The 26,065-nt window shown below is 30.9% G+C and overlaps 1 protein-coding gene across 5 annotated transcripts in view; it reads right to left on the bottom strand.

The window, feature by feature from the left end:
• Positions 1 to 26,065, bottom strand: part of LOC143064924 (tubulin monoglutamylase TTLL4-like) — a 45,633-nt gene that overhangs the window by 10,835 nt on the left and 8,733 nt on the right. For 3 of the 5 annotated variants that reach the window (XM_076238136.1, XM_076238138.1, XM_076238137.1), the window contains exons 3-12: positions 11,664 to 11,767; positions 9,774 to 10,031; positions 8,956 to 9,066; positions 8,263 to 8,534; positions 7,246 to 7,328; positions 6,285 to 6,413; positions 5,419 to 5,541; positions 4,631 to 4,729; positions 4,033 to 4,167; positions 1,440 to 1,580 (exon numbers count right to left, since the gene is read on the bottom strand). In XM_076238136.1, coding sequence (XP_076094251.1) covers positions 1,440 to 1,580; positions 4,033 to 4,167; positions 4,631 to 4,729; positions 5,419 to 5,541; positions 6,285 to 6,413; positions 7,246 to 7,328; positions 8,263 to 8,534; positions 8,956 to 9,066; positions 9,774 to 10,031; positions 11,664 to 11,767 — 1,455 coding nt within the window. Of the gene's footprint in view, positions 1 to 1,439; positions 1,581 to 4,032; positions 4,168 to 4,630; positions 4,730 to 5,418; positions 5,542 to 6,284; positions 6,414 to 7,245; positions 7,329 to 8,262; positions 8,535 to 8,955; positions 9,067 to 9,773; positions 10,032 to 11,663; positions 11,768 to 18,844; positions 18,941 to 22,597; positions 23,103 to 26,065 lie in introns of those variants that run through there. The other 2 variants (XM_076238139.1, XM_076238140.1) reach the window with 2 other exon arrangements.

Raw genomic sequence — 26,065 nt, 5'->3', positions numbered from 1 at the left:
TTGACAGCTTTGGTGTCAAACACACTGTTAATTAACACCAATTGCCTTAGCTTTAGGTCGTAAATAAATTGCACTACTGGTTTACAAACATATTTGAACTAGAGTTACTTCCCCTTATTTGTCACCATTCAAAATTATTCCTTATATTTACGTTTTATGGGTGAAAAAGATTAAATCATAAAAATATAAAATTCAAATACATATTGAAAAATTACTTTTCATTATTTTTATACCTTTATACAATTTTTAAAAAAAAGTTGAAAATTATTTTTTACATTTATACTTCCTTTAACTGTATTACTATATTTTATCATAGTCTAATTTCCTTGTCAATTGAGAGATGAATGTTCATAGATGTAATACCTCTACATGGTATGTTTAAAGGCTACATAGCCAGTAGTCTCATTTGAAAAATAAATTTTATATGATGACAAAAAGTAAAGAACATAAGACTGTGTTACACAAATTTATAAAAATCTTTAAAAGTGCAATGAAATAATAATAAATAAGATTTAAAATGACTTAACCAAGTGAAAATGCATTGATGTTTTGGTATCTTTGATATACATTATAAGAAAATGCACCATAAATATTGAAATTCAGCTCGAAAAAGTTCGTACGCGTTATGACCTGAGATTTGATTCTTCAATGCAGGTCATGACCTGCATTTTCATCGTCACAGGTTGACAGGTATGATACAGGGTCAGGCCAGAAAGGAGTGGTTACCCACATGACTTGAATACTAATGGAATATTTATTTGTAACACCTCCACTATTATATTCTAGGTTTTAATAATAGAACAATGCAATCAATTCTTATGTGGATTCAATAGAAATGAAGTAACCACATTCTACACAATATAAAGTGCTATTTTTTCCAGCAGTGATGGTCTTGTGTTTTATAAAAGGGTGTGCTTTGAGTACATTTTTCATCTGAGTTTTAGGGCAAATGTTGTATAATAGAATAAGAATGTGTCCATTGGGCAAACCTATATAATGGGACATAACTCTAGAATATTTAAAATGACGCCACCCATATCCAAATTAATCAGAGCTTAGCGGTGCTATGCATTGGGTACAATTTTCATAACAGGCAAACTAAAGCTGGAGGATGGAAACTAATTTTAGGACGTAGGGCATACATATGGACAAAGTTAAAAACTTAATGCCCACTCTGACTTGATGAGGACATAACAAAACACTGGACTTTTGGTGGAAGTCTTTACCATCTAATCCCAGACAGGTAGTTTTGAACTCCAAATTGACAAGCCTATTTTTTTACTCTGAATGTCCTTTACTTAAAACAATATCAGCAAATGCTAATTTAATGTCTTCATTGTAATATCAAACATTCATTTTCATAGTATGTAATTATTCAACAAACTATAGATAAATAAAAAAATAAATTTAGTGTAAATATTGTAGCCATGTATGTTTACCTGAATTCTGTAGCACTTGTTCCTGGAGCACTGCTGTGTGAGACATCTGTCTTGTCTGGTATTCGGAATCCAGCAATATTAAATAGATCTCGTATCATGTGTCCCTTGATATTGATGTCAAGCTGAGAATTTGAATGAAGACTGAAAATGACAAAAACACAATCTCTAAGTTTCTTCAATTCAAAGACATTTTATTCAGTCTTCTTGATGAGTCAACACAGGAGAGATAACTCCTTCTGGAAATTTTATCAGAGAATATCTTTCCATGGAATACTATACTTGCAATATCAATTTTCCATGTCCAGTTAGCAACAAAAACTGGACAAAAAACCCCAATTCACACATATTTTTAAAAGTTCACATTTTGATTAACATATGCAACAAATTTCAGGTTGATGTGAAGACGAATTCTTGCTATAAAACAATTTAAACTTAGCTTCATTCTGAAATGGGACAGACACACTGACTGGAAAACATAATGCCCCTACTTTTGTAGATGTTGCAATTTAAACACGGAATGAAGAAATTTCTGGGTAATTTTTAACAGAGGATAAATATTTGTATATTAATCAATCATATTGCTTCATTTCTGTATCGTCTATATCTTGCTGAAAATGTTAACTTTTTTATATATTGGTAAAGTGATATTCCAACATTTGTATTTTTTGTTATCAAATACCAGTTTTCAAATTTTTAAAATGTCAAAAATTTCAACTAAATTACAACAAGAGTGCACACACAGAAATGTCTCGCCTTCTTTACTAATCATTGATATTATGTTGATACTCCTAAATCTAAAGCTTTATTACGACTGTCACATAGACTTAACATGAATCATGAAAATGAGGTCAAGGTCAGTTGAACCATATGCCAGGCAGACATGTACAGCTAACAATGCTTCCATACAACAAATATAGTTGACCTATTGCTTATAGTTTAAGAAAATAGACCAAAACACAAAAACTTAACACTGAGCAATGAACCTTGAAAACCAGGTCAAGGTCAAATAAAACCAGCACGACTGACATATAGATCATAAAATATTTCCATACACAAAATATAGTAGACCTATGACATATAGTATTAGATAAAAAGACCAAAACTCAAAAACTTAACTTTGACCACTGAACCATGAAAATGAGGTCAAGGTCAGATGACATCTGCCCGCTAGACATGTACACCTTACAATCATTCCATACAACAAATATAGTAAACCTATTGCATAAAGTATGAGAAAAACAGACCAAAACACAAAAACTTAACTATAACCACTGAACCATGAAAATGAGGTCAAGGTCAGATGACATCTGCCCGCTAGACATGTACACCTTACAATCATTCCATACAACAAATATAGTAGACCTATTGCATAAAGTATGAGAAAAACAGACCAAAACACAAAAACTTAACTATAACCACTGAACCATGAAAATGAGGTCAAGGTCAGATGACACCTGCCAGTTGGACATGTACACCTTACAGTCCTTCCATACACCGTATATACTAGACCTATTGCTTATAGTATCTGAGATATGGACTTGACCACCAAAACTTAACCTTGTTCACTGATCCATGAAATGAGGTTGAGGTCAAGTGAAAACTGTCTGACGGGCATGAGGACCTTGCAATGTACGCACATACTAAATATAGTTATCCTATTACTTACAGTAAGAGAGAATTTAACATTGCAAAAAATCTGAACTTTTTTTTCAAGTGGTCACTGAACCATGAAAATGAGGTCAAGGACAATGGACATGTGACTGATGGAAACTTCGTAACATGAGGCATCTATATACAAAATATGAAGCATCCAGGTCTTCCATCTTCTAAAATATATAGCTTTTAAGAAGTGAGCTAACACCGCCGCTGCCGCCGCCGCCGCCGGATCACTATCCCTATGTCGAGCTTTCTGCAACAAAAGTTGCAGGCTCGACAAAAATCCCCATAAATGTTCCCTGATTTACTAGAAAACAGACATATTAACTTATGTTTTATTTTGTTTTTGTGTAATGTTGATCAGATTTTGCAAAAAAACATCTCAAAATATTGTCTGCAATAAAATTGACACTCGTCTTACAGAAGATATATTTATGTCGAAATTTTGGGTCTTTGTTTTACATTTTCATTGTAGGTCTTGGGTCTTTGATAAATTGACATTGCAAAATTAATATCAAAATAATTAAATCTTGAAAGACCATTTTTTCCTTTGTCTAACAGACCTCAAGGAAATAACTTTTCCACGATTAAATAATTTTGGATATTAAATATTTATGAAGGTCTTAATTGATAATTCTTTAATGAGATGGACATAAGGACAAACTTGGGAATATTTATTAAGCTTTAGTCCATTTAAGGTTAAAACAATTTTCCACTCATGTTTATAACCAATATATAGAGTAATTCTTTGGTTTTTTAACTGTAATAACAATGATTTCATTGATTCTGTTGTGGGAAAAGTATTGGAATGTTTCATAAACCGCATGTAACATTTCCAAAAATAGAACTAAAAAACAATGATCTAAGCCAATGAGAAAGCTTGAATTCTAATAACATGAATTCTTAAAATTAAGACATACAATAAATATAGTATTACCTAGGTGAAATATTCACTTCTAGTATCCATGGTTTCAAACTTTCATCCAACATTACATCAAAACCAAACAGTTCATGACAGCAGTATTTACTCTTACTATTAGACTTAATTAAACTGTTGATAGGAGATTCAGCACTGAAAACAGATACAACATACAAAGATTCAGCACTGAAAACAGATACAATATACAAAGATTCAGCACTGAAAACAGATACAACATACAAAAGAATAAGATATAAAAATAAAAATTAAGACATTTTCATTGCAACATCATCAAGGGAAATAACTCAGATTCAGTTGATACTTTAAGTTAATTTAAAATGCAGCTAAAGATTCAAATTTACTGATAACAAAGTGTTTCTGGATAACAAAGCATTATAGTATATTTTTGAAAACTATATAACAAACACTTAGTCAACAACCCTCCATACATAAATTGGAGAAAAAGAGAGGATATCGAAAAGACATGAATGAAACATTTATTTCATAAAATACTAAGAAATAACAGTATCTCAAAGATTTTTTATTCTCCATCATGATGGTTGAGACACATTACCCTAAACTTAACATACAGTAATTAGAAATGTAAAATACATACCATATAATAGTCTTCACTACTAAATCCTTTATACTATCCCATATGGCATTTGTGTTGATCCCTTGTCTTTTCATGTAATTCCACAAAGCTTTTAATCCCCTAAAATATAAAATTTGTTTATTTAACTAATTTTTAAAAATTAAGTTCTAATTCTGATTTTTTTGGCGATAGTATTTTTCTCAACTATATCATTTAAATATTGACAGCAAAGAAAACAGAGGAAGAATTTGCCTCTCTCATGTGTTTTTGTCTGACAAGCGAAATGTCCTATGATTGAACAGCAATTGGTGCTACATGTACTACTAACAAAGCTACCACTTGCAACAACAAATTAGAAATAGTCTACAAGCACATCACATGAGACTACACGTTGATTTTGCTATCAATGCTTTACGTCATTAAGGGGAATGACCTTTTATAGAAATTTTGTTGTTTTTTTTGGTGATCCTTTTACAATGCAAGTCTCTTTCAAGGTTCAAATGGTTAACAAGAGATCATTGATATAATGTATTGCACTTGTTCAAAAATAAATCTTAATTTTTACCAACTTTATTTATATTTCCTAACCATTTTAATTTAAGTTACTTATAAATTATGTAAGGTCCATGAAACCTCAATTCCTAGATTTGAGAAGGAATCAACATTCAATGAATTTTACTAAAGAATATTTGTCACTGGGAAAAACAATTAGTTAAGCTTCCACACCCTTTTTCTGTCTTCTATGAATTGCATACATGTAATAGAATGAACAAGCAATATGAAATTTCTATTTGAATAATGTTTAATACCATTTATGTCCCTGACAAACTCCTTCATCCCCATTAGCCTGGTAATCAGCATTCTTCTTATTTACACTATAGTTCGTTAAATGCATGAACTTGTTGTTCAAATTCTTCATGGAGTTTGAGTATCTTAAATAAAGTATGACCTAATTAAATTTCGTAACAGCTTATTTCCTAATGCCTGTAGAATAAAACTTTGGTAGGCTTGATTGTACTGTTTGTATAAACTCTATTTCAAGCTTTGTAATTCACATGGACATCTTTAAATATAATGTGTAGGCATATTTTACCTGTATATATTATATTTAAATTTGATTGGACGTTATCCTAATTACAATTGTACAATTTCAAATAAAGCAAGCAAGCTAACCAAACTCTTGCTTTACATGCATTAGGAAATTAGCTGTAAAATTGTTTTAAATAATTTAAAGTTAAGTTTATGGCAATTTAAAGTATGCCTAAGTACAAGTGTCATGCTGTACTATAATTAATTAACTATTCCAATGAAAATAGACATCATAATATACATCAATACATAGCAGGCTGTATTTTCATGTTTTCCTTTACTTTTAACTTTGATTAGATTTTTATTTGTGATAGCTCTTTAATTTTTTTTTCAATTTCTTGTATGAATACTGTTTCTCATGTTAATAGGCAATTACCATACCTTATTTCCAACACCATGCAAAACATTGTTATAATTAAATGTCCTTCACAAGTGTATGTGTGCTTGTTTCATAAAATATAAACAGATTTGAACTTCCTTAATTCAAGCGGTCAATTAAACCAATGAAGGACAACTGACAAAATAGTTCTGTGAACAACTTTAGTGAAATCAGTAGAGTAACACTGGGTCTTAGAAACATACTTACTTGCAAGAAGCAAACCTAGCTAGACCATCTTCAAACACATATATCCTGAGTGGATCATAGCTGCTGACGTAAACATACACTCTCATGTCAAATTTACTTTCGTTGATGAGGTAGGGTCGGCCTAAATACCTAAAATAATAATCATAATTCTTTCTGAAAATTGGATGAATATATAATAATAGCAAATTTGCATAAAAAATCCTGTTTATTGGAAAGAGGGAAACGGGAATAATGATATTTCAAACAAAAAGAGAAATTAATTTATGTTAAATCGAAAACTGATTTTCCATCAAAGTATTTTTAAAAGTTCATGAGAGATCATGTAAACTAACATATATGGGTGTTGCTCATTGTTGAAGGCTGTACTGTGACCTATAGTTGTAAATTTCGACCGTTATTTGGTCTCTGGTCATGCTGGTAGAGATTTTTCTCAATGGCAATCATACCACATCTTCTTATTTTTATATCAGAGAAATATGCATTAAATAGGTCAGCAATTTTCCAGTGTTTTTTTGTTCTTTATTGCACATTTAATTAGAAAAAAAAAACATCACTGACTGAAATTCCAACCCAAAACAATGCTCTGATATGACGTTTTATAAAAAGTCATTGTAAACCCCAAGGGAGTTAAGTCTTGTATTCTGTGTACTTTGGTCTGTAGTTCTGTTGCAAGTCTGTCAGATTTAAGTACCGTGTCATATAAACAATAATTACAAATTTAAATAGAGTTCCAGGTATTTGATTGAAGCATGCATATAATTTCAATTGTTATAATAATAAATGACCCATAGAAATAAGGTCTAACATCAGAAAAACCCTGTTAGACATATATGTACATTTCCTAAAAAAAATATCTTAATAATAGAGCACTATCTCATCGCAAAAGAGCAGATTCAGTGTTGAATAAGTAAAACTACAACACAAGCTCTTAATTAATTTAATAGCCCTATAGTTTACTCACTTCTGTACAATCACAGATTTCTTCCTTGGAATTTGGTTCCATTTGTGTATAACTTTAATTCCTATCCCTCTAGCAGAGGCAGGCTGTAACAAAAACAAACAAAATGTTGTTTTTATTTCATTTTGTAATTTCATTTCTTTGTATTTAATTGTTATTTGTCATATAATCTGTATACCCATGTGAACTACAACAATGGAAAAACATACATCAATGTTTTCTTCAGAGATATGATAATTCAATTTGTATTTAACATTTAAGTAAAAATACAGTACTAGCTCTAAAGAGCTTTTGACAGAACTTGAGTTACTTTCTGTTAATTTTCCCTATTAGGCCAAATAAAAATATGTGTGGTTCCAGTTACCCTACCTTCCCTACTTTTTAGTCTTAAAAATAGCCTACCCTAAAGATTTTATTGTCATTTTTCATTAAGCACTGTTAAAGTCAGAATGTTGCTCCCATAGACTCAATGTAAAAAAACAACATAAAATAAAAAAAAAATCCCTACCTACCCTAACTTTTTTAGATGTAGCTGGAACCACACATACTTTTTTATTTGGCTTAAATTAAGTCCAGTTAAAGAGGATAATTCTCCCATACAGCCATAGGGTTTTAAATGTGTAATATATAAAAACTTTATTTAGCAAAAGAAATATCACAAGTCACCTTATGTTAGGTTCAATTTTAATGGGTTATACAAGTATCATTCAATAAAATGTAATGCAAAAAGATCTTTAATTTAAAGTGTAATTTAAAACTTGTACAATCAGTTCCATGACTGATTTTTCCCCTTTGGTACCATAAAACTTATTGAAAAATAGGTCTAAAGTCTAAAGGCAACTTAATTCTAATACAATACTAATATAATATATAAAAGTTATTAATGAATTCACATTCTTCACAGATTCAGACCTGATCAAGACTGTAAACGGGATGAGTGAAGGCAATATTATATGTTAGAAGCACACATATGAAGTAATGAATAAATATACCAATAAATGGTTGACCTGTTCAACTTACAGGTTTAATAATCCATTTCTGTTTGTTTCCTCCATCTTCCCAGGCACGTTTCAGTAATTTGTTATCATAAGGTAAACAGTAAGTTTGGGGGAAAAAACCAAACTCTTTCTTTCCAAAATGCAACTGCATTTTCGATAGATTCCTCCATAGTTTGTCTTTACGACCAATTTGGAATGTTCCTGGGAAATGGTTAAGCTTCTGCCATTCTTTGATTCCTTTAAATCCCTGAGATTTCATGTGTTTCCCCCAACATCCTAGCCAGTCATGATTACCTGAAACAAAACATCTCTACTGTAAGTTTGTTAAGATCCCTTAATCAAACATTTATACATGTACAATATTGTTATTCTATAGATTTCTAAACAGTTATTTATTTCAATTGTATATTTTACTCAAATTTCATTACAAAACAGTTTAATAATGTTTGTCAGAACATAACAACTAGAATGGGTACACATCTTTGTATGATTGTTCCCCAATACTGTTATCAGGCTAAGCTGTCTCTTTAAGAAAGAAGAAAGTTCTACTTTGGCAGTATTTAGTGGTTTATATCCAATGATATTTCCTCAATGTTTAAATTGGCTAGTTTTGATTACAATCTTGACAATTTTCCAGGTACATTGTATATAAAATATTTTTACAGAAAACACACCAAAATAATACTAGCTTCAATATGTTTGATAAACAACTTACGTTTAGTAATTCTAAAACCAATTCTAGCTAGACTGTGTTTAACTATATTAGGTGTAATGGGACTCATCCTCCATTTCATAAGTCTACGATATTCCCATGGTAGTTGTTCAACTGAAAAAGAAAAGACTTCTTTATTTTCTTACATTAAATTTCTAGAAAAAAAAACATCATACCAAGTAAACTGCTTAGTACTACAATAAATATTTTCCTTTTATCACAAACTGAAACAGTGACACAATCATAAGGGAATGTGGGGTTTTCTAAACTAAGTTGTTTCATATTTTTTATGTTGGGGCCTTTCATAGCCAACTTTAGAATATGGTATGGGGTTTTCTCATTGTTGAAGTATGGTTGGATATAATTGATTACCTACACTTCATCTGCACCTGGAAGGATAGTTGCCTCATTGGCAATCATACTTAATCTCCTATATACAAGGTGACAGGACGTGCCACTGGAATATGTCACATTTACCAGCTTGAAACAATGTAAATATATATTGAGAACTATCAGAAATATATAAGGTCAGTTAAGTTTTCATTACTAGTTTATATATGAAAAGTCCTGTAACTTTTTTGGTGTTACAGCTGTGTATCTGTGTTTTTATTCACAAATTTTCCCTCATTCGACTTTTTGGTATTTCATTTTTCAAACACACCACACACGACTTCCAACCAATATGTGGAAGGTAAAATTTTTACCTACACAATATAAGAAAATGTATACATTTAGAAAATCTAAATCATATAAAAAGGGAGGGGTTACAGAACCCCTTATCAATTAAGTATTGAAGTGCATTTCAAGGGATGCTTTATTACCTTTTTCCCCTTCCACAACAAAGTTAATAGTTGGTGGTACGCCAGGAAACAAACTTTTAGTCAGAGGTTGTTTTATCACAGTTTTGACAACAGCTGTTTGTGGACGGGTAGTGGACACTGGTCGGACGGACACTTCATCTGCACTGGTAGAACTCACAGATCTAACTGTTCCTATTTGCCTTGCTGACTTTGACCTTGACAATCCTGATGATGACCTTCTAGATAAACTACTTGTAATGGAGTAACCATCAGATTCACCTAAGGATATAAAATATTTGATAATCACAAGATAAATATAGTGTGAGACTTTTGAATCTAAAATAGGATCTTATTTGTTATGCAGACCAAGGTATACATCATGGAATAATCAAGAAACAGTAACATCTAACGGTTTATTTGAGATTTTACCATAAGTAGAGTCAATAGACCACAATATTTGTAGACAAATATGTAACACTTTAATTGTAAAACTTCCAAAGAAATAGGGGGTTAACATGGTTACTATAATACTAAATAAACTTCATCATTTTCATTACAGTGGAACGTACAGATCAAGATAGTGGACAAAAATTTCAATTTCATAAAATTGATGTAGAAAACCAATTATAATTCTTAGATATTTAAAGTTAAAGGGTACTTAAACTAATAATTGTAGATTGCAGTTTAAATTATAATAATTACATTAGATGTATGTTTCATTATGATACTTTATACTGATTGGCTAACTGCACATCACATGTTATTCCGTAAGCAAATGCATTGCTCAATAAAACTTTTAATTCATGATAACACGTGGTCCCACAATAAAGTGCACAGGTGAATTAAATAAAACAATAATAAAATTCGTGTTTTCATGATCATTGCTAAAAAAATGTAATTATAAGTATTGAATGCTTCTTTTTGTAACTTCATTTAATAGGTTGCAAAAGCGTTGACCGTGCACACATTTTTAGTATGAAGCGCTTCTGCGCTTCATACAAAATGTACTTCGGCCAACACTTTTATACCCCAATGAAGTTACAAAAAGAAGCATTCAATCCTTAAATAAAAGGAGTAAACATTGATTTCAACCTTAAAAAGTTTAGTCATCTACCAATTCAAGTCCGAGTTTCAACCAATTATCTATTTCATTTATTATCCTAGATGGAACTCATATTTTCATAATAATCATGTTTATTCATTACTTTTGAATTGATAATCAGGACAAAAACTAATGTTTGTTTCAATACAACAGAAATAAATGACGTAAAACAAGGCATATGTGACAATTTTATTCTGATTATGTTGCATGATATTCCAATATAAATCAAAGATCCAAAATCAACTTTTCTATATTAACTTTAATAGCAAACACTTGTTCCAATCTGATCAGTTCTTTATCAAAATCACTGCAAATAATAAGATCTGTCAAACTGTCATTTCATTTTGTCCTTCAAACACAAAATCTGGAATTGATATTTTTGCAATACAACATCTTATAGTACAGTGGTGGTGTGTAAATTTTGCAAATTGATAATTGCTAAAAAAGCTTAACTAATACCTGGGTTTGGACCAGTGTTTGGACCAGTGTTGCTGCATGCAATTGATTGAGGTAACAGTTATATACTGATGCATAACTGATTATTCCCTTTCATTAAAGACAAAAAAATGTGACACAAATTTTCTTTGAATTAGTAGTGTTGTAAAATCTCAAACAATTGGCAAACAGGAAGTGGATTGATGGTGGATATAAAAATTGCTTATTCGCTACAGCTAAACATTATGAAGCTGCAGACTAAATATTAAACCAATCCCCTTGAGAAATGCCAAAAAAACTAGAAAAATGTGGCAACTTTTGTTATAATCAATGACATATTTTCCATAAAACATTTGCCGGCTTAGATAACGTACCCTCTGATCCTCCTGCATTATCATCTTCTAAACAGTCAATAACATCATCGTCATCATCATCATCCAAATCATCGCTGGCCTCTCCATCACCAGGAAATCGCTCTCTGTAATGAAAGAAAAAATAAAGTTATAACATATATAATGTATTAAAGTCATAATTATTCTTTTAGAAAATAAAATTTCAAATTTGATTTTTTAAATGAATTATACAGGATGTGGGAAATGCTGATAGGAAAGTCTCCCAAAAACTAAGTAAATCATCAAGGGGTCAATTTATGGAATTTTAAGCTCTACATTCGACTACATAGTGACCTACAAGTTGTGAGTTATCTTCAGACTAAAAAAAAACTCCGATCAACACCAAAATCTGTAGACTAACACATTCTGAAATGAAGATTTGATCTTGAGTGATTTGTTACCCAATCCTCCTCAATATGCCCATACTCCTAGTTACACGATACTCCAAAAAAAAAATATGTTTTTTTTATAAAAGTTCATTTACTAATAATGACAATTTCTGTGGAGGTTTTAGTCATTATAACATATTGTTTCTGAATCCCTGTAGTACGATCATTACCACTATGTTCTCAGATAACAACCATTCAACTAAATTACATAGTGACAATCCTCTTTCCCTAGATACATACTTGTCATTTACATTGCTATTGGAAACTCCTTGTTTTCTCCATAAAAAGACATTAAAATATGGATTATGTTCCACACAAACATGGAGAAACATCAATGTAAATAGCAATGCATTGTATAACTATATTTTGTGTCAACACAGAGCTTAACTACAATTACAAAATGAAACACTTTGATTACATGTAAAGATTTACATAAATATACCGAATGACAATTCTCATGTGTACAACTATTAGATCAATGACTACTTACTCAGAAATCAACAACAATTTCATTTGTCTTCAATGCTCTCTAATAATACTTGACAAATAGTAAGATATTGTTCTTGAAGTGGAGACAAGGATTTCAAGGTTATGTGGAAAAACAGTATTGGCATTTATCATTTAGGAAAACAATGATCATTTTATTCATATTATTATAATCACATGTTAGGATTAGAGGAATTTATAATTCTTTGGAAACATGTATCATGCTTTAAATGAACAATGTAATGCATTTAAATAACCCCCCAAGATCTTCAATCGATAGACAGGATATTTCATGTCATGGTCATGTAAAAAAATCGTGTCATCCAACGTATCAAGCAAGGGAATATGATACATTTCAAGGACAAATTCTTAAATCTTATACTATAAAATACACCCCCATGTGTCTGGCAATATTTGCTCTAATTGCAAATATCTACATCATCTGAAAATCAGATTGTCTGTCAAATCTAAAATTTCCATAATTAAATTACTATAAATGAACTAAAATAAAATTTAAAGTAGAACATATTTTATAGGGTCACAGAATAAGATAATTAGTTAGAAATTGTTTAATTCCTGTAATGACATTCAACTCAAACAATTGAATTAAAATAATTCAGATCTTGATCAGAAGTTTAATTTTGATACTGCATTTTCTTCCATGCTACAATCTTGTGATGGTTTATCAAAATGTTCAAGTTAACCATCAAACAAAAAATAGTATATATCTACAGTCAGTATAACACAAATTTACAGATCTAACATTGTTGGGCTGTTATTTAGATGAATTATATATACAGTCAGTATAGTATGCATGTATGTTAATGAAACAACAAACAAAGACATTCAGAATATATATATATAAGAAGTCACCTTAAAGCTTAAAGCAACATACTGTCTATTCCATACACAATTGTTTAGCTTCTAATAGATTTTTTCTTCAATTCAGACAAGTTGTAAATAAAATCAATCAACATGTGACAACCCAGTACAAATGATTTGTCAAGAAGATCAAAATATTTCAAGGGCAAAATTTGAAAAACGCACTAAAAAATTGACTCTGGTTCATATAAAGCATTTTCAATTAAAACTACTGGTATATGGAGCCATTGTGCCTGATTATTCATTTATATTAATTAGCAGCTGTACTTCCAAGTAGATTCCTGGTCTATTTCCCTAAAATATTGGACTTTTCTTTATTGGAATCTAGATCTTTTTCTGTGTCACAAAGTCTTGTTTTATGTAGATACATCGACTGTTCTACATGAACACTCGCTGGGGGTACAGGCATACTTTGTCCAATGTTTAGTAATACTCCACTTTATCATTTGACAGTAGCACAAGGTTGTAATTAGTACTAATTATTCAACCATTTAAAGGTTACTATTGTTTTTGGCTTTTTGCTTATATATATATATAATTAATTTACCCTATTATCAGCTTATTTATGTTAGTAACATAAATAAGCTGATAAAGCAGTTAATTTGATAGTTACTACTGTTGACATTATCAAGGTACTGATGATCCAAATCAGGGGTTTAAAGCCTCATTTTATGCTATTTGAATAAATATTGAGAAATATTTCATATTCTTACTATCAATACTATTGAAGTACTGGTATACTGATGACAGATTTGTTATTCACAGATAATAAAACAGGGAGAAAAGGGAACCATATTTCCAACAGATCTTTTGTTTAGTTTATTCAGTTATTAGTTGAAATAGTGGACAAAGGTAATTAAATCTTATTATATTATTCTAAGTAGCAAGTTTAATCAATACAATAAAATCTATAGGGATCAATGAATACACACATGTATAAAAACATAACTGTTTAAATCTTTATTTCAATCCAATCATTTGTATTAAGGTCTATTTGATTATTAAGAAAATAGTACAAATACATGCTTTGTTATTACATGTGCATGTATATGTATGTCAAATGTTTATCTATAAAAGACAAACTGTAGGTCAGTGGGACGTTTTATGAAGAATATTCATCACATCCTTGATTCATGTTGTGTTTCACACTAAATGACTGATTATGTCAAGATAACTAGTTATTGTCTTATTATTTTTGGCTAATGAACTGTATAATGCTGAATCATGATTTGCTGTGTTGGCTTATTTTGAGGACAGGAAGAAAATGTCATTTGTTAGATGCATCCTTAGATTTCACCTTCAGCTTATTATGCACCAACTCCTCTCATTTTATATCATTCTGGGTTTAGCAGGGGTGGGGTGGGAGCATTTATCAAAATTTGAGAATCTATAATAACAATATTTCATTATCACAGTAACATCTAAATACCTTCTTTATCAGTCATGGTTACATTCATTTCAAGATAGTTAAATGTATTGCTCTCATTTCAAATGTTCCTCTCTTTCTTTGTTGTATTATACAAAAGTGTTCCCATGTTCATGAAATTATATATATAAGGACAATATATAATTCACCTGGTCATGATTAAAATATTTTGGTCCTCTCTAAGTTTTACAGTTTGATATGAATTCTCAGCTTCATACTGCTTAATTGCGCCCCTTAATTGATGTTATGGCTAAATCAAATAAATTCAACAGAAATGAAGTAACAACAATTTCTGAACAATATTTATTGATGGGAAAGTAAATCAAATATCTCAATCTATATAAGTTATTGATATATTTCTCTACACTTCATGATAAACCAGAAACCCATTTAAGATAACACTGCTTCAGGATCACCTAGTTTACAAAGGGTAAATAGGACTAAAAAAGAGCTATAAAACATCTAGTCTGACTTCTGTGTGAGTAGGTAAACATATAAATTGGCCTTTTGATCCCACAACTGAGGAATTTTGACTAAATAACCACATCACAATGACTGGGCATTGATAAAGAATCTGTACAATCAATCAGGAATGGAACAAACAAACGATCAATATTCAATCTAACCTACTATACAAATCACACAGGTCTTTCAATAAATTCTATATCTTTTGAGTGACATACTTACCATAATAAAATATTTTTGTGCAATTTCACAAAAGATTGAATCAAGAATGGTTTCAAAGAGATAAAAGACATCATTTTCCATAGCAAAGCCTCATATAGTTAGAGTGTTATTATATATGATAAATATAAGAAGAAGAAATGCAAAAATGTTACAATGTGTGACTCTTGTTGCAATAAATCATAATTAGACTTGGAAGGTGAGATTTTATTTGCTACAGACAGACATATAAAAGGATCTAGATGTTACAAGGGCTATAGGAACCTAAATTTCATTAATAACAACAAGAAGTTACAGTATCTTTTCTCTTAGCTTTCTTCTGTTGGAATAGCAATCAGATTTCCACTTTACATGGTTAGGATTTGTTTCCTATCAGAAAACTATTGAGTAAGCAAACAGTCTCAGCCATCCCAAATATTGTGGTATATAATATATACTAACAATTCATCTATGTCTCATATCTACTGTTTGTTTATAATGGATGGCTTGATTCTTCAACATTTAGAACCTAATCTAGCTGTACAATCAAGGTGAGATAGTAATTTTAGAATTCAAATGAAAAATGGTTTCATACAAAAAAAAATGAAAAAGTTAAACCCCAAATTGTCTACTGTTCTGGCATTATAGGGGCACCGTACCTAACCCAATAAAACATAATAAAACATCAATTCTAAAGTCAGATGGTTGCTTATTTTTAAATAATTTAAAATTAAACTAGACGTGTCAAAGCGACACGAATGGCCCTGTCTCAAAATGTTGAAAAATCTGCAATTTCAATCACACATGTGGACACAAACATGATGGTAGTCTCGCATGTCAAAAATCAGCTCAAAGTCTGGAGGCGCATAGAAAAAAGTCTGTTTAACTGTGATTTTCAACAATTTTCAAAATTGTTAACCCTCAATTTTGGCAAAAATTAGTGGAGCAAAACGAAATTTAAACTTGATCTGCAACTCATCATAGTTAGCTCAAATACAAAAAATCAGCCCAATATCTGAAAGCATTTAGAAAAAAAGTCTGTGTGAGTGCGATTTTTCAAAAATTTATCAAAGTCCAAAGCCCAAAATTACAGCAAAAATTAGGCGAGTGAAACAAAACTTAAACTTGATCTGTAACTCATCATTGGTAACTTACATACCAAAAATCAGCCCAATATCTGAAAGCGTTTAGAAAGAGTCTGTATAACTGTGATTTTCAACAATTTATCAACGAAAGTCCATAGCCCGTAATTTTGGCAAAAATTAGCCAAGCAGAACAAAACTTGAACTAGATCGGTAACTCATCATGGTTAATTCACATACCAAAAATCAGTCCCATATCTGAAGGCGTTTAGAAAAAAATTCCGTATAATGGTTTGTTGCGGAATGATGGAATGACGTAATTTCGGAATTACAGAATTTCGGAATTACAGACAAGGGTAAAACTATATGGCACCGACAACTTGCGGGGCCATAAAAAGTAAATCTTAATATACCTCTGGTATTTATAAGGTTTACGTCAAAATAATAAGGTTAGTCAAATAATAATAACATCTTGAAAGGTTATCTTATTTCTGCTTTGACGCCTTGCTGCCAGACCAAGACCTCATAATTATTTGGACTACTATATAATTAAGGTATGTTTATATTAACAGACTTGTTTCTACAATTTGTTGTGTAATGATTTATTTCACTGCATTGCTCAACTTTTTGGCACCATGATTGGTAAATAAAAATATCTTATCTTATCCATAGATGTAATGGGTATTACATGTCTATGTCTTATCTGTTAACCAAGTCCTGCATCATGATGATCCTTTACCAGACAGAATTAATAACATCATACACTTCATTGCCCTGCCTGTTAATAATTGGGAACAAATTAAATGAAAAGTTAATTGGCTATGTCTTTATACAACATAATAATTGAGTGGTTTATTGATGTATTTTATCTTTGTCTCACCAAAAACACATCAAACACCAAAGGCAACATAATAATGGAACATTGGAAATTGTTTGATCAGTGCAGTGGGAGTTTACATTAACAATCCTAACCTGTTGATTGCCATTACAAAGACACTGTTTATATAAACAACAGTCTATAAAATTCCCCTCAGCGCAGTTCCATATAAGGAAGTACATAAATGAAAGATTACCATGCAGAAGCTTACAGCTCACAAGGGGATTAGGGGTGCTTTTTTTCCAATCAGCCTTTTGAATAATTAATGCTACTTTTTAATTGTAAAACGGTTACTTAAACTGTTGCAGAGCTAGCAACAAAGTTTTCTTGTCACTTTGTGATGTATGGCTAGAATAGCTTAAGAACAATCAAAATTTTTTGAGGATAATCATTTGAACATTTCCTCATTTTATAATTTGAAATATGTAAACTTCAACATTGACATATTAAATTAGTTGTATGATTTCATGGTTAACTACCCTAACTAGAAACTTTAACCTGGTAATGTACTGGTTTCACATTATCACATTTCCATGTTCAGTGAACCATGATATTGAGGTCAAAACCATTATTTGGCAATCAAGTCAAAATCATACTTAGTTTAAAGTTGATGTAAGCACAGCTTCAGGGTCAAGGGTAATAACATCAGCCAAAAAATGTAACCCAAAACAGGACAGAATATTGAACAAATTGCAAACCAGAAAATAAAATGCCACAAACCCATGTAGATGGCCCATCTAAGATGGAACATAACAAATAATGGAAAAGTAATTCACTTCTTATATGGACCTATAGTAGATTGCATAGATCGGGATTTTTATGCAATACTAACAATTGAAAAAGAAAATTCAGAACACAAATAATTCATATGGTGGCACCTTCGAGAATGGTATATCTACTTATATTAATACTACTACAACAACTGTGCTTTTTGCACAGTCAAATTTCATCGGCTGTATTTGTTTTGTGATATACTGTCTCTATATATTGCCGTTTATAACACTGACAAAGCATTTTTGTAGTTTTTCATTCATGACACCAACAAAGATTACAGGTTCTAAAAGAATATTATGTAGTACAATTAAATTTCAAAATAATTGTTGATATATAAAGAATAATATATCAACATTGACTCCAAATAATTTTTTTTAACTATGTGGAAAAAGATTAGAGAAGGTCTCCTAAGCATCACATTATACTTGTTTCTAAGCTTGGTGCAAATAAATTTTAATTTTGAATCAATGTATAGTTATTTTAAGTATATATGCAATTTTTTCAATCGCTGCTAAAGACATAGAAACCTCGTATTTCACTTGTATCTTTATTTCAAAATAAATATTGAAGTTCAGTGTTCTTACCTTACACAAGACTTAAAGAACAGTAGAAATCCTTTGCAGCTCATGTTTACATGCCGTCTTCTCTCATGACAGAGCTAAGCAACATGTGCCTTTCATTGATATATGGATTCTGAAATCAGCTGTCTTCTTTAAGATTTAATGACAATCTTAATATGAAAACCAATGCCAACTCTAGATATACTAGCCAACCTCTTGGGAAGGAAATAATTGTAAACTCTTACACAATGTATCTATACTGCTAATTCAATAGACACAAATCAATTACGGCCAGGTTCAGAGGTTAGTAACGGATTCAATACTTGAACAATTGGCATGTAAATTTCTGAAGTTAAGGATCTATTGGTCTTTTACCCACTAGTGTTTCCTTAATGACCAAAGCTGAAATGGGGGTCACATAGAATCAATAAAAAGCCAAACCATAATAACATCATAATTAAGTGACATTATGATACATTGATCTACAAATATAGCAATTCTCAGTTTTCACAAACTATTATGTAAATGTCTATACATATGGTGGTAAAATGATTGGTATTTAATTAATTTTGTCAGAGGGTACCGATCAATTCTTCATTATTCCTTCATTATCCATATATATTTCCGATAGGTTTATAAGTCAGTTTATCGCTGCATGAACTTTTCTGATTACTGTCTTTTTTTGGATGTGGTTAATAAATTTATTCAGTGAGTGGTTATTTGATTAATTGTTTCCTGACAAGACAGTTTAAATAATACCATGCCTTGTGTATACTAACCTGACAAGATAGTTTAAATAATACCATGCCTTGTGTATACTAACCTGACAAGATAGTTTAAATAATACCATGCCTTGTGTATACTAACCTGACAAGACAGTTTAAATAATACCATGCCTTGTGTATACTAACCTGACAAGACAGTTTAAATAATACCATGCCTTGTGTATACTAACCTGACAAGACAGTTTAAATAATACCATGCCTTGTGTATACTAACCTGACAAGACAGTTTAAATAATACCATGCCTTGTGTATACTAACCTGACAAGACAGTTTAAATAATACCATGCCTTGTGTATACTAACCTGACAAGACAGTTTAAATAATACCATGCCTTGTGTATACTAACCTGACAAGACAGTTTAAATAATACCATGCCTTGTGTATACTAACCTGACAAGACAGTTTAAATAATACCATGCCTTGTGTATACTAACCTGACAAGACAGTTTAAATAATACCATGCCTTGTGTATACTAACCTGACAAGACAGTTTAAATAATACCATGCCTTGTGTATACTAACCTGACAAGACAGTTTAAATAATACCATGCCTTGTGTATACTAACCTGACAAGACAGTTTAAATAATACCATGCCTTGTGTATACTAACCTGACAAGACAGTTTAAATAATACCATGCCTTGTGTATACTAACCTGACAAGACAGTTTAAATAATACCATGCCTTGTGTATACTAACCTGACAAGATAGTTTAAATAATACCATGCCTTGTGTATACTAACCTGACAAGATAGTTTAAATAATACCATGCCTTGTGTATACTAATCTGACAAGACAGTTTAAATAATACCATGCCTTGTGTATACTAACCTGACAAGACAGTTTAAATAATACCATGCCTTGTGTATACTAACCTGACAAGACAGTTTAAATAATACCATGCCTTGTGTATACTAACCTGATAAGACAGTTTAAATAATACCATGCCTTGTGTATACTAACCTGACAAGATAGTTTAAATAATACCATGCCTTGTGTATACTAACCTGACAAGATAGTTTAAATAATACCATGCCTTGTGTATACTAACCTGACAAGATAGTTTAAATAATACCATGCCTTGTGTATACTAACCTGACAAGACAGTTTAAATAATACCATGCCTTGTGTATACTAACCTGACAAGACAGTTTAAATAATACCATGCCTTGTGTATACTAACCTGACAAGACAGTTTAAATAATACCATGCCTTGTGTATACTAACCTGACAAGATAGTTTAAATAATACCATGCCTTGTGTATACTAACCTGACAAGACAGTTTAAATAATACCATGCCTTGTGTATACTAACCTGACAAGACAGTTTAAATAATACCATGCCTTGTGTATACTAACCTGACAAGATAGTTTAAATAATACCATGCCTTGTTTGTGTATACTAACCTGACAAGATAGTTTAAATAATACCATGCCTTGTGTATACTAATCTGACAAGACAGTTTAAATAATACCATGCCTTGTGTATACTAACCTGACAAGACAGTTTAAATAATACCATGCCTTGTGTATACTAACCTGACAAGACAGTTTAAATAATACCATGCCTTGTGTATACTAACCTGACAAGATAGTTTAAATAATACCATGCCTTGTGTATACTAACCTGACAAGACAGTTTAAATAATACCATGCCTTGTGTATACTAACCTGACAAGATAGTTTAAATAATACCATGCCTTGTGTATACTAACCTGACAAGATAGTTTAAATAATACCATGCCTTGTGTATACTAACCTGACAAGACAGTTTAAATAATACCATGCCTTGTGTATACTAACCTGACAAGATAGTTTAAATAATACCATGCCTTGTGTATACTAACCTGACAAGATAGTTTAAATAATACCATGCCTTGTGTATACTAACCTGACAAGATAGTTTAAATAATACCATGCCTTGTGTATACTAACCAGAAAATATTGAAGCTGGTTGTTTTTGAAGCATTTTTAGTAAACTCGCATAGTCAAAACATTTCAGGTAAAAGAATTCTTCCTTACAGAGATGTGTCCCATTAGTCAAACCAATTTCAAATAAAGTACCATGGTAAGTTCACTTTGCAACTAACACAAAAATGACTCTAGGAACTGGTTTAAAGGTTTAATGTAACACCAAAAATAGCTTGCCACTACCACAGACAGTAAAACATTGGTTCCTTCTTACAGCTCAACAGTTTCAAGAGGCAATGTCAGAAACTGGGCAACAGGGACTAAGATTGTGTGAACATGAAGAAATGTGGTATCAACTGCCTTCAGCTTAGCCTGTTTTATTTACATAGCTGTAATACTGAAGCAAAATAAGTCTGAAATTCTTTCATCTTCAATACTAATTGTTACAAGAAAAAAGAAAAGTTTTATGTGACAACAAAGAGATTTGAAAGTACAATTAATGTACATGCTAGATGGAAAGACACCTGTAAATCATACAATTCCTGAAGAATAATTTTATTATAAAAACATTTTTTTCTCTTTTGATATAATTGATATTCATTATAATGTTATCTTTTATCTATATCAAAAAGCTACATACCAACAAATTTTATTTACAATCTAATATTTCTGGTTATATAATTTCTTAAACTGTTTGAATTTCAAATGTTATATACGTCATGTAACTCCAGAATCCTGAAATTTACACTTTTTCCCCATGTTGAGTCCAAAATTATAATTACAACATTTATATAGTTAACTTTTAATCATCAAAGTGCTGACTTTTTCACCTCATTATGGTCAATGTTGTCTAAATAATCCAGCAAAGGTAAATGTAGGAAAAACAACACAAACAATACTTGATGAATATTTTTTTAGAAAGAGGATAAAATCTTTAAGGGTCAGCAATTAAATTTTGGTTGGTCAGGAGGCAAGGAATTGACAAACATTTTTTCTTAGGCCTAATGAACATCAGAAGAAGGCAGAGAAGGAAAACAATTACTTTTACTAAAAGCATCTTCAAGAGTTACTTTCTTACTTACAATTGAGAAGAGGTAAAATTAGTAGCTTGAACAAATTCTGATTGGTCATCGTCATCCAACGATTCTATCTGAAGACAATCTCCATGGGCCTCACATATGTCAAACACTGTTGTGATACTACATGTATAATGCAGATTATCTGACTTGGTTTTAGCTGGAACAACATTGCCTTCTGGGATAACAGGAAGTTTAAGACGAGTCTTGGATTTGACAAACAGTGGTACAACTGCATGAGGATGCGTGGAAAGTTTTGCTCCCATTTCTGGGCCAATACATTTTTACACTAATTAACTCCTTGGTTCGAATGAATATATATACATCTAACCATGCCACTTATAATAAATCCCAATATAGGCATCAACATTGGTTGTTCAAAGTAATGTTAAGATAGTAATATCTTTGATTGTGGTTGAATAAACTGAAATACTCATTAATCCATTCATTTACTCCTAAATTTAACCTTTCATACATTCACATCGAAGATATAAAATCTCTTCACCTCTACAAATCCCTGAGAAGTTAATAATATCTATCAAACTTAATTAAAATTCATCTTTTCATTTGATTTGGATATAAATTAATAAGTGTAAACTTAAGTAAAAATAAACCATAGGAAGGTCTTTAAAAAGTAACAACAACTTAGCAACAATACAAGCTATGTTCTGTTTCACTGCATGGCTAATCTGATTTTAACACTACAACAGGCAAAAAGAAATGGCCAGTTGGATTAATTCTTATATCATAATGATTAAATTGCTTTATATTAATTATTGTTTTGATATGTTAGAATGAAATTAGAAGAGATTAAATCAGATTTTTTATTATTCATACATATATTATATATATATTTGTTTTAGAATTAGTATTACAGGACTTTATTTATAGGCTAAACTATATTTTATATATATGGGAAAAAAGTCCAAAAGTTACACTCTAAATAACCAGTGGTTAAGGAGAAGGAAAAAATTAAAAAGGAAGTATGGCTGGTAAGAAAATTAAATAACAGAACTTGATAAACAGGATGGGTGCAGTGTAAAAGCTAAGTTGTTATCTTATAGATTTGTAGTAGAGAAGGTTTTGGCTGTCTTGGCTTATTTGTAAATATCTCCTTGCGGATCAACTTTCCAATCTTTCTTATCGTTTATAGTTTTCAGCCAAAAAGTGAGATTTTTATCATATTTTGGCTCCCAGTAGATTTTTTTCAATCTATATAATTTTCAAGACACTGTAGATGATAACTTGCATTTCTTCCACCGTTTCAATTTTACTAAATTTATGGTGACACTGTCAGTTTGCACTATGGATCTTCTGACATACAGTTAAAGCCAATAACTCTGATTGTGGCTGAGTATTGTTCAAATTTGCCAGAAATATTTCAGAGGGAAATATATGGGTGAAAGTTAAATTGATAAACACCAAGGGATGTCAGAGGGTGAGTATGCCCTTTACTGTCAAACAGTCATTTTTGGCTACTGTTTATACATGTAGCGTCAAATGGGTTAAAAAATTTCTGTGCTTTGTCTGTCAAAATATACTTATTGTGAGATGTCAAATGTCTAAAATAATTATTGTTACCTTCTTTTATGGAATCTTTTATTGTCTAGAAGAAAGTAGATGATTTATTGTCATACACCAAAAATTACCATTATAAATGTCATTTGGCAAGAATTGTACTGTTATTCGTCATGTAGGTACCCCCATTACAACTCTCATGGCAGTATTTCACACTAGAACTATGGGCCAGATCTGAGATGAGGTAAAAATTTGTAAAGAGACCCAGAATGATCGGGATAAAGTACACTGGTGGAATCAAATTACTGTTACAGATTGGCAGAAAAATATTTACTCTGATTAGGAAATAAAAAGTACCAGTGTTTCTGTTTACCCTACCTACATTTACCCTGATTTTTAGTACAGGCCTACCCTACAGATTTTTTGGTCAATTTAAAACAAGGATTAACAAAGTCAGACTGTTTTTCCTGTATGAACTACATGTAATCAAAAACTTTTTGATAAATCAAATGATTTGTCTACCGATCTCTTACTACCCTTTTTTTCAATCATGTTAGGGGAAACATGAGTTCTATTGTAAACGCCTTACACTGTATGCATGGAGCAGCACATTCTTTAAAGGAAGACCATGAGGAGTTCTAAACTGCATGACATAATCTTAAGTAGTGTATAGATCAACTTGAAATGATTTATGTAAGATAGATAAGTCAGTTTATAAATCAAGGCCTTTTATGTCACCCAAAGTACTTGTCATATCTAATGTCAATATTGGCTTTCATTTCACATGTTTAAATGTTTGGTTAATTTTACCTTTAATGAAGAAAAAAAATATTTACCTTAACTACTTTTGTAACAAACCTACATATACAGGTGTGAATAAAAACTGATAAACTTTTGATTTATACATAGTTACTTTTAGTTTATTGCAAATTTCACAAATAAAATTTAAAATTTCAATTTTACACTGAATTCATATGTACATATATCAATAAGTCTTGATGGATAAATTGTAATGTTTCACAAAAACTGAAATGTTACATATATATCACGTTATTAATGAGACAACTACCCAAGACAAAATGATAAGGATGTACATGTAAATCAGGTCACATAAGGTCTTCCAAAATGACCAATACCCATCATCATAAATATCCAAGGATGACAAAATGGAAAAATAATTCAATACAGAAAAACAACAGCTTATTACAAATCAATGAGGGGTCATAGTTGATTTTTTCAAATAAATAAAATTACTAAATCAATAATAACTCATATCATTTCTTCCTCATTCAATAAAAGATGAGGTCAATAAGACAGCAACCAAATGACAAAATCAAAGACATCATATGTTTGTTGGTTTAGATGTTCATCATGGTAAAGCTCTGTATGGTTAATCAACACGATGTTTAAGATCTCAATATGAATAAAAATATAAGGTGTGGTACATCTCAACCAAGGACCAAATGTTGTAGAAGTTAACTACTATTGGTCACAGTATATGGCTTTCAACAATGATTGATAACCAATAGCAAGCTTAAAAAGTCCCAGAAATGAAAAATGTAGAACAGTTCAAAAGAGAAAACTAACAACTTAAGTAAGGTGCAAAACATAAACCAAAAATACAAATATGATATACTACAAACAACCACTGAATTACAGGCCCATAATTTGGGACAGGTATATACATGTATTCAAGGTTCTTTCTAGTTAAACACTCATTAAAAGATATATAAAATTTCAATATTATGCAATCTCTTCTAAATTAATTGATTCAATCTTCAAACATGCTTTGCAGCCCTTGACATCAATTATTCATCACACTCATTCTCAATGTCAATTTAAGCAACATTTTTGAGTCTATACAACAGGTCAATTGAATTTAAACTACCATGTAACAAATAGCTATTAAATAATTGTCATCAATGACAGGAAATGGTGCCAGTAGCCTTTGTAAAA

The sequence above is a fragment of the Mytilus galloprovincialis genome, chromosome 2 (genome assembly GCF_965363235.1).
Source record: "Mytilus galloprovincialis chromosome 2, xbMytGall1.hap1.1, whole genome shotgun sequence".
In the NCBI taxonomy this organism is placed as follows: Eukaryota; Metazoa; Mollusca; class Bivalvia; order Mytilida; family Mytilidae; genus Mytilus; species Mytilus galloprovincialis.
Note: the sequence above shows the minus strand (reverse complement) of the source record. Positions and strands in the feature narration are given on the sequence as shown.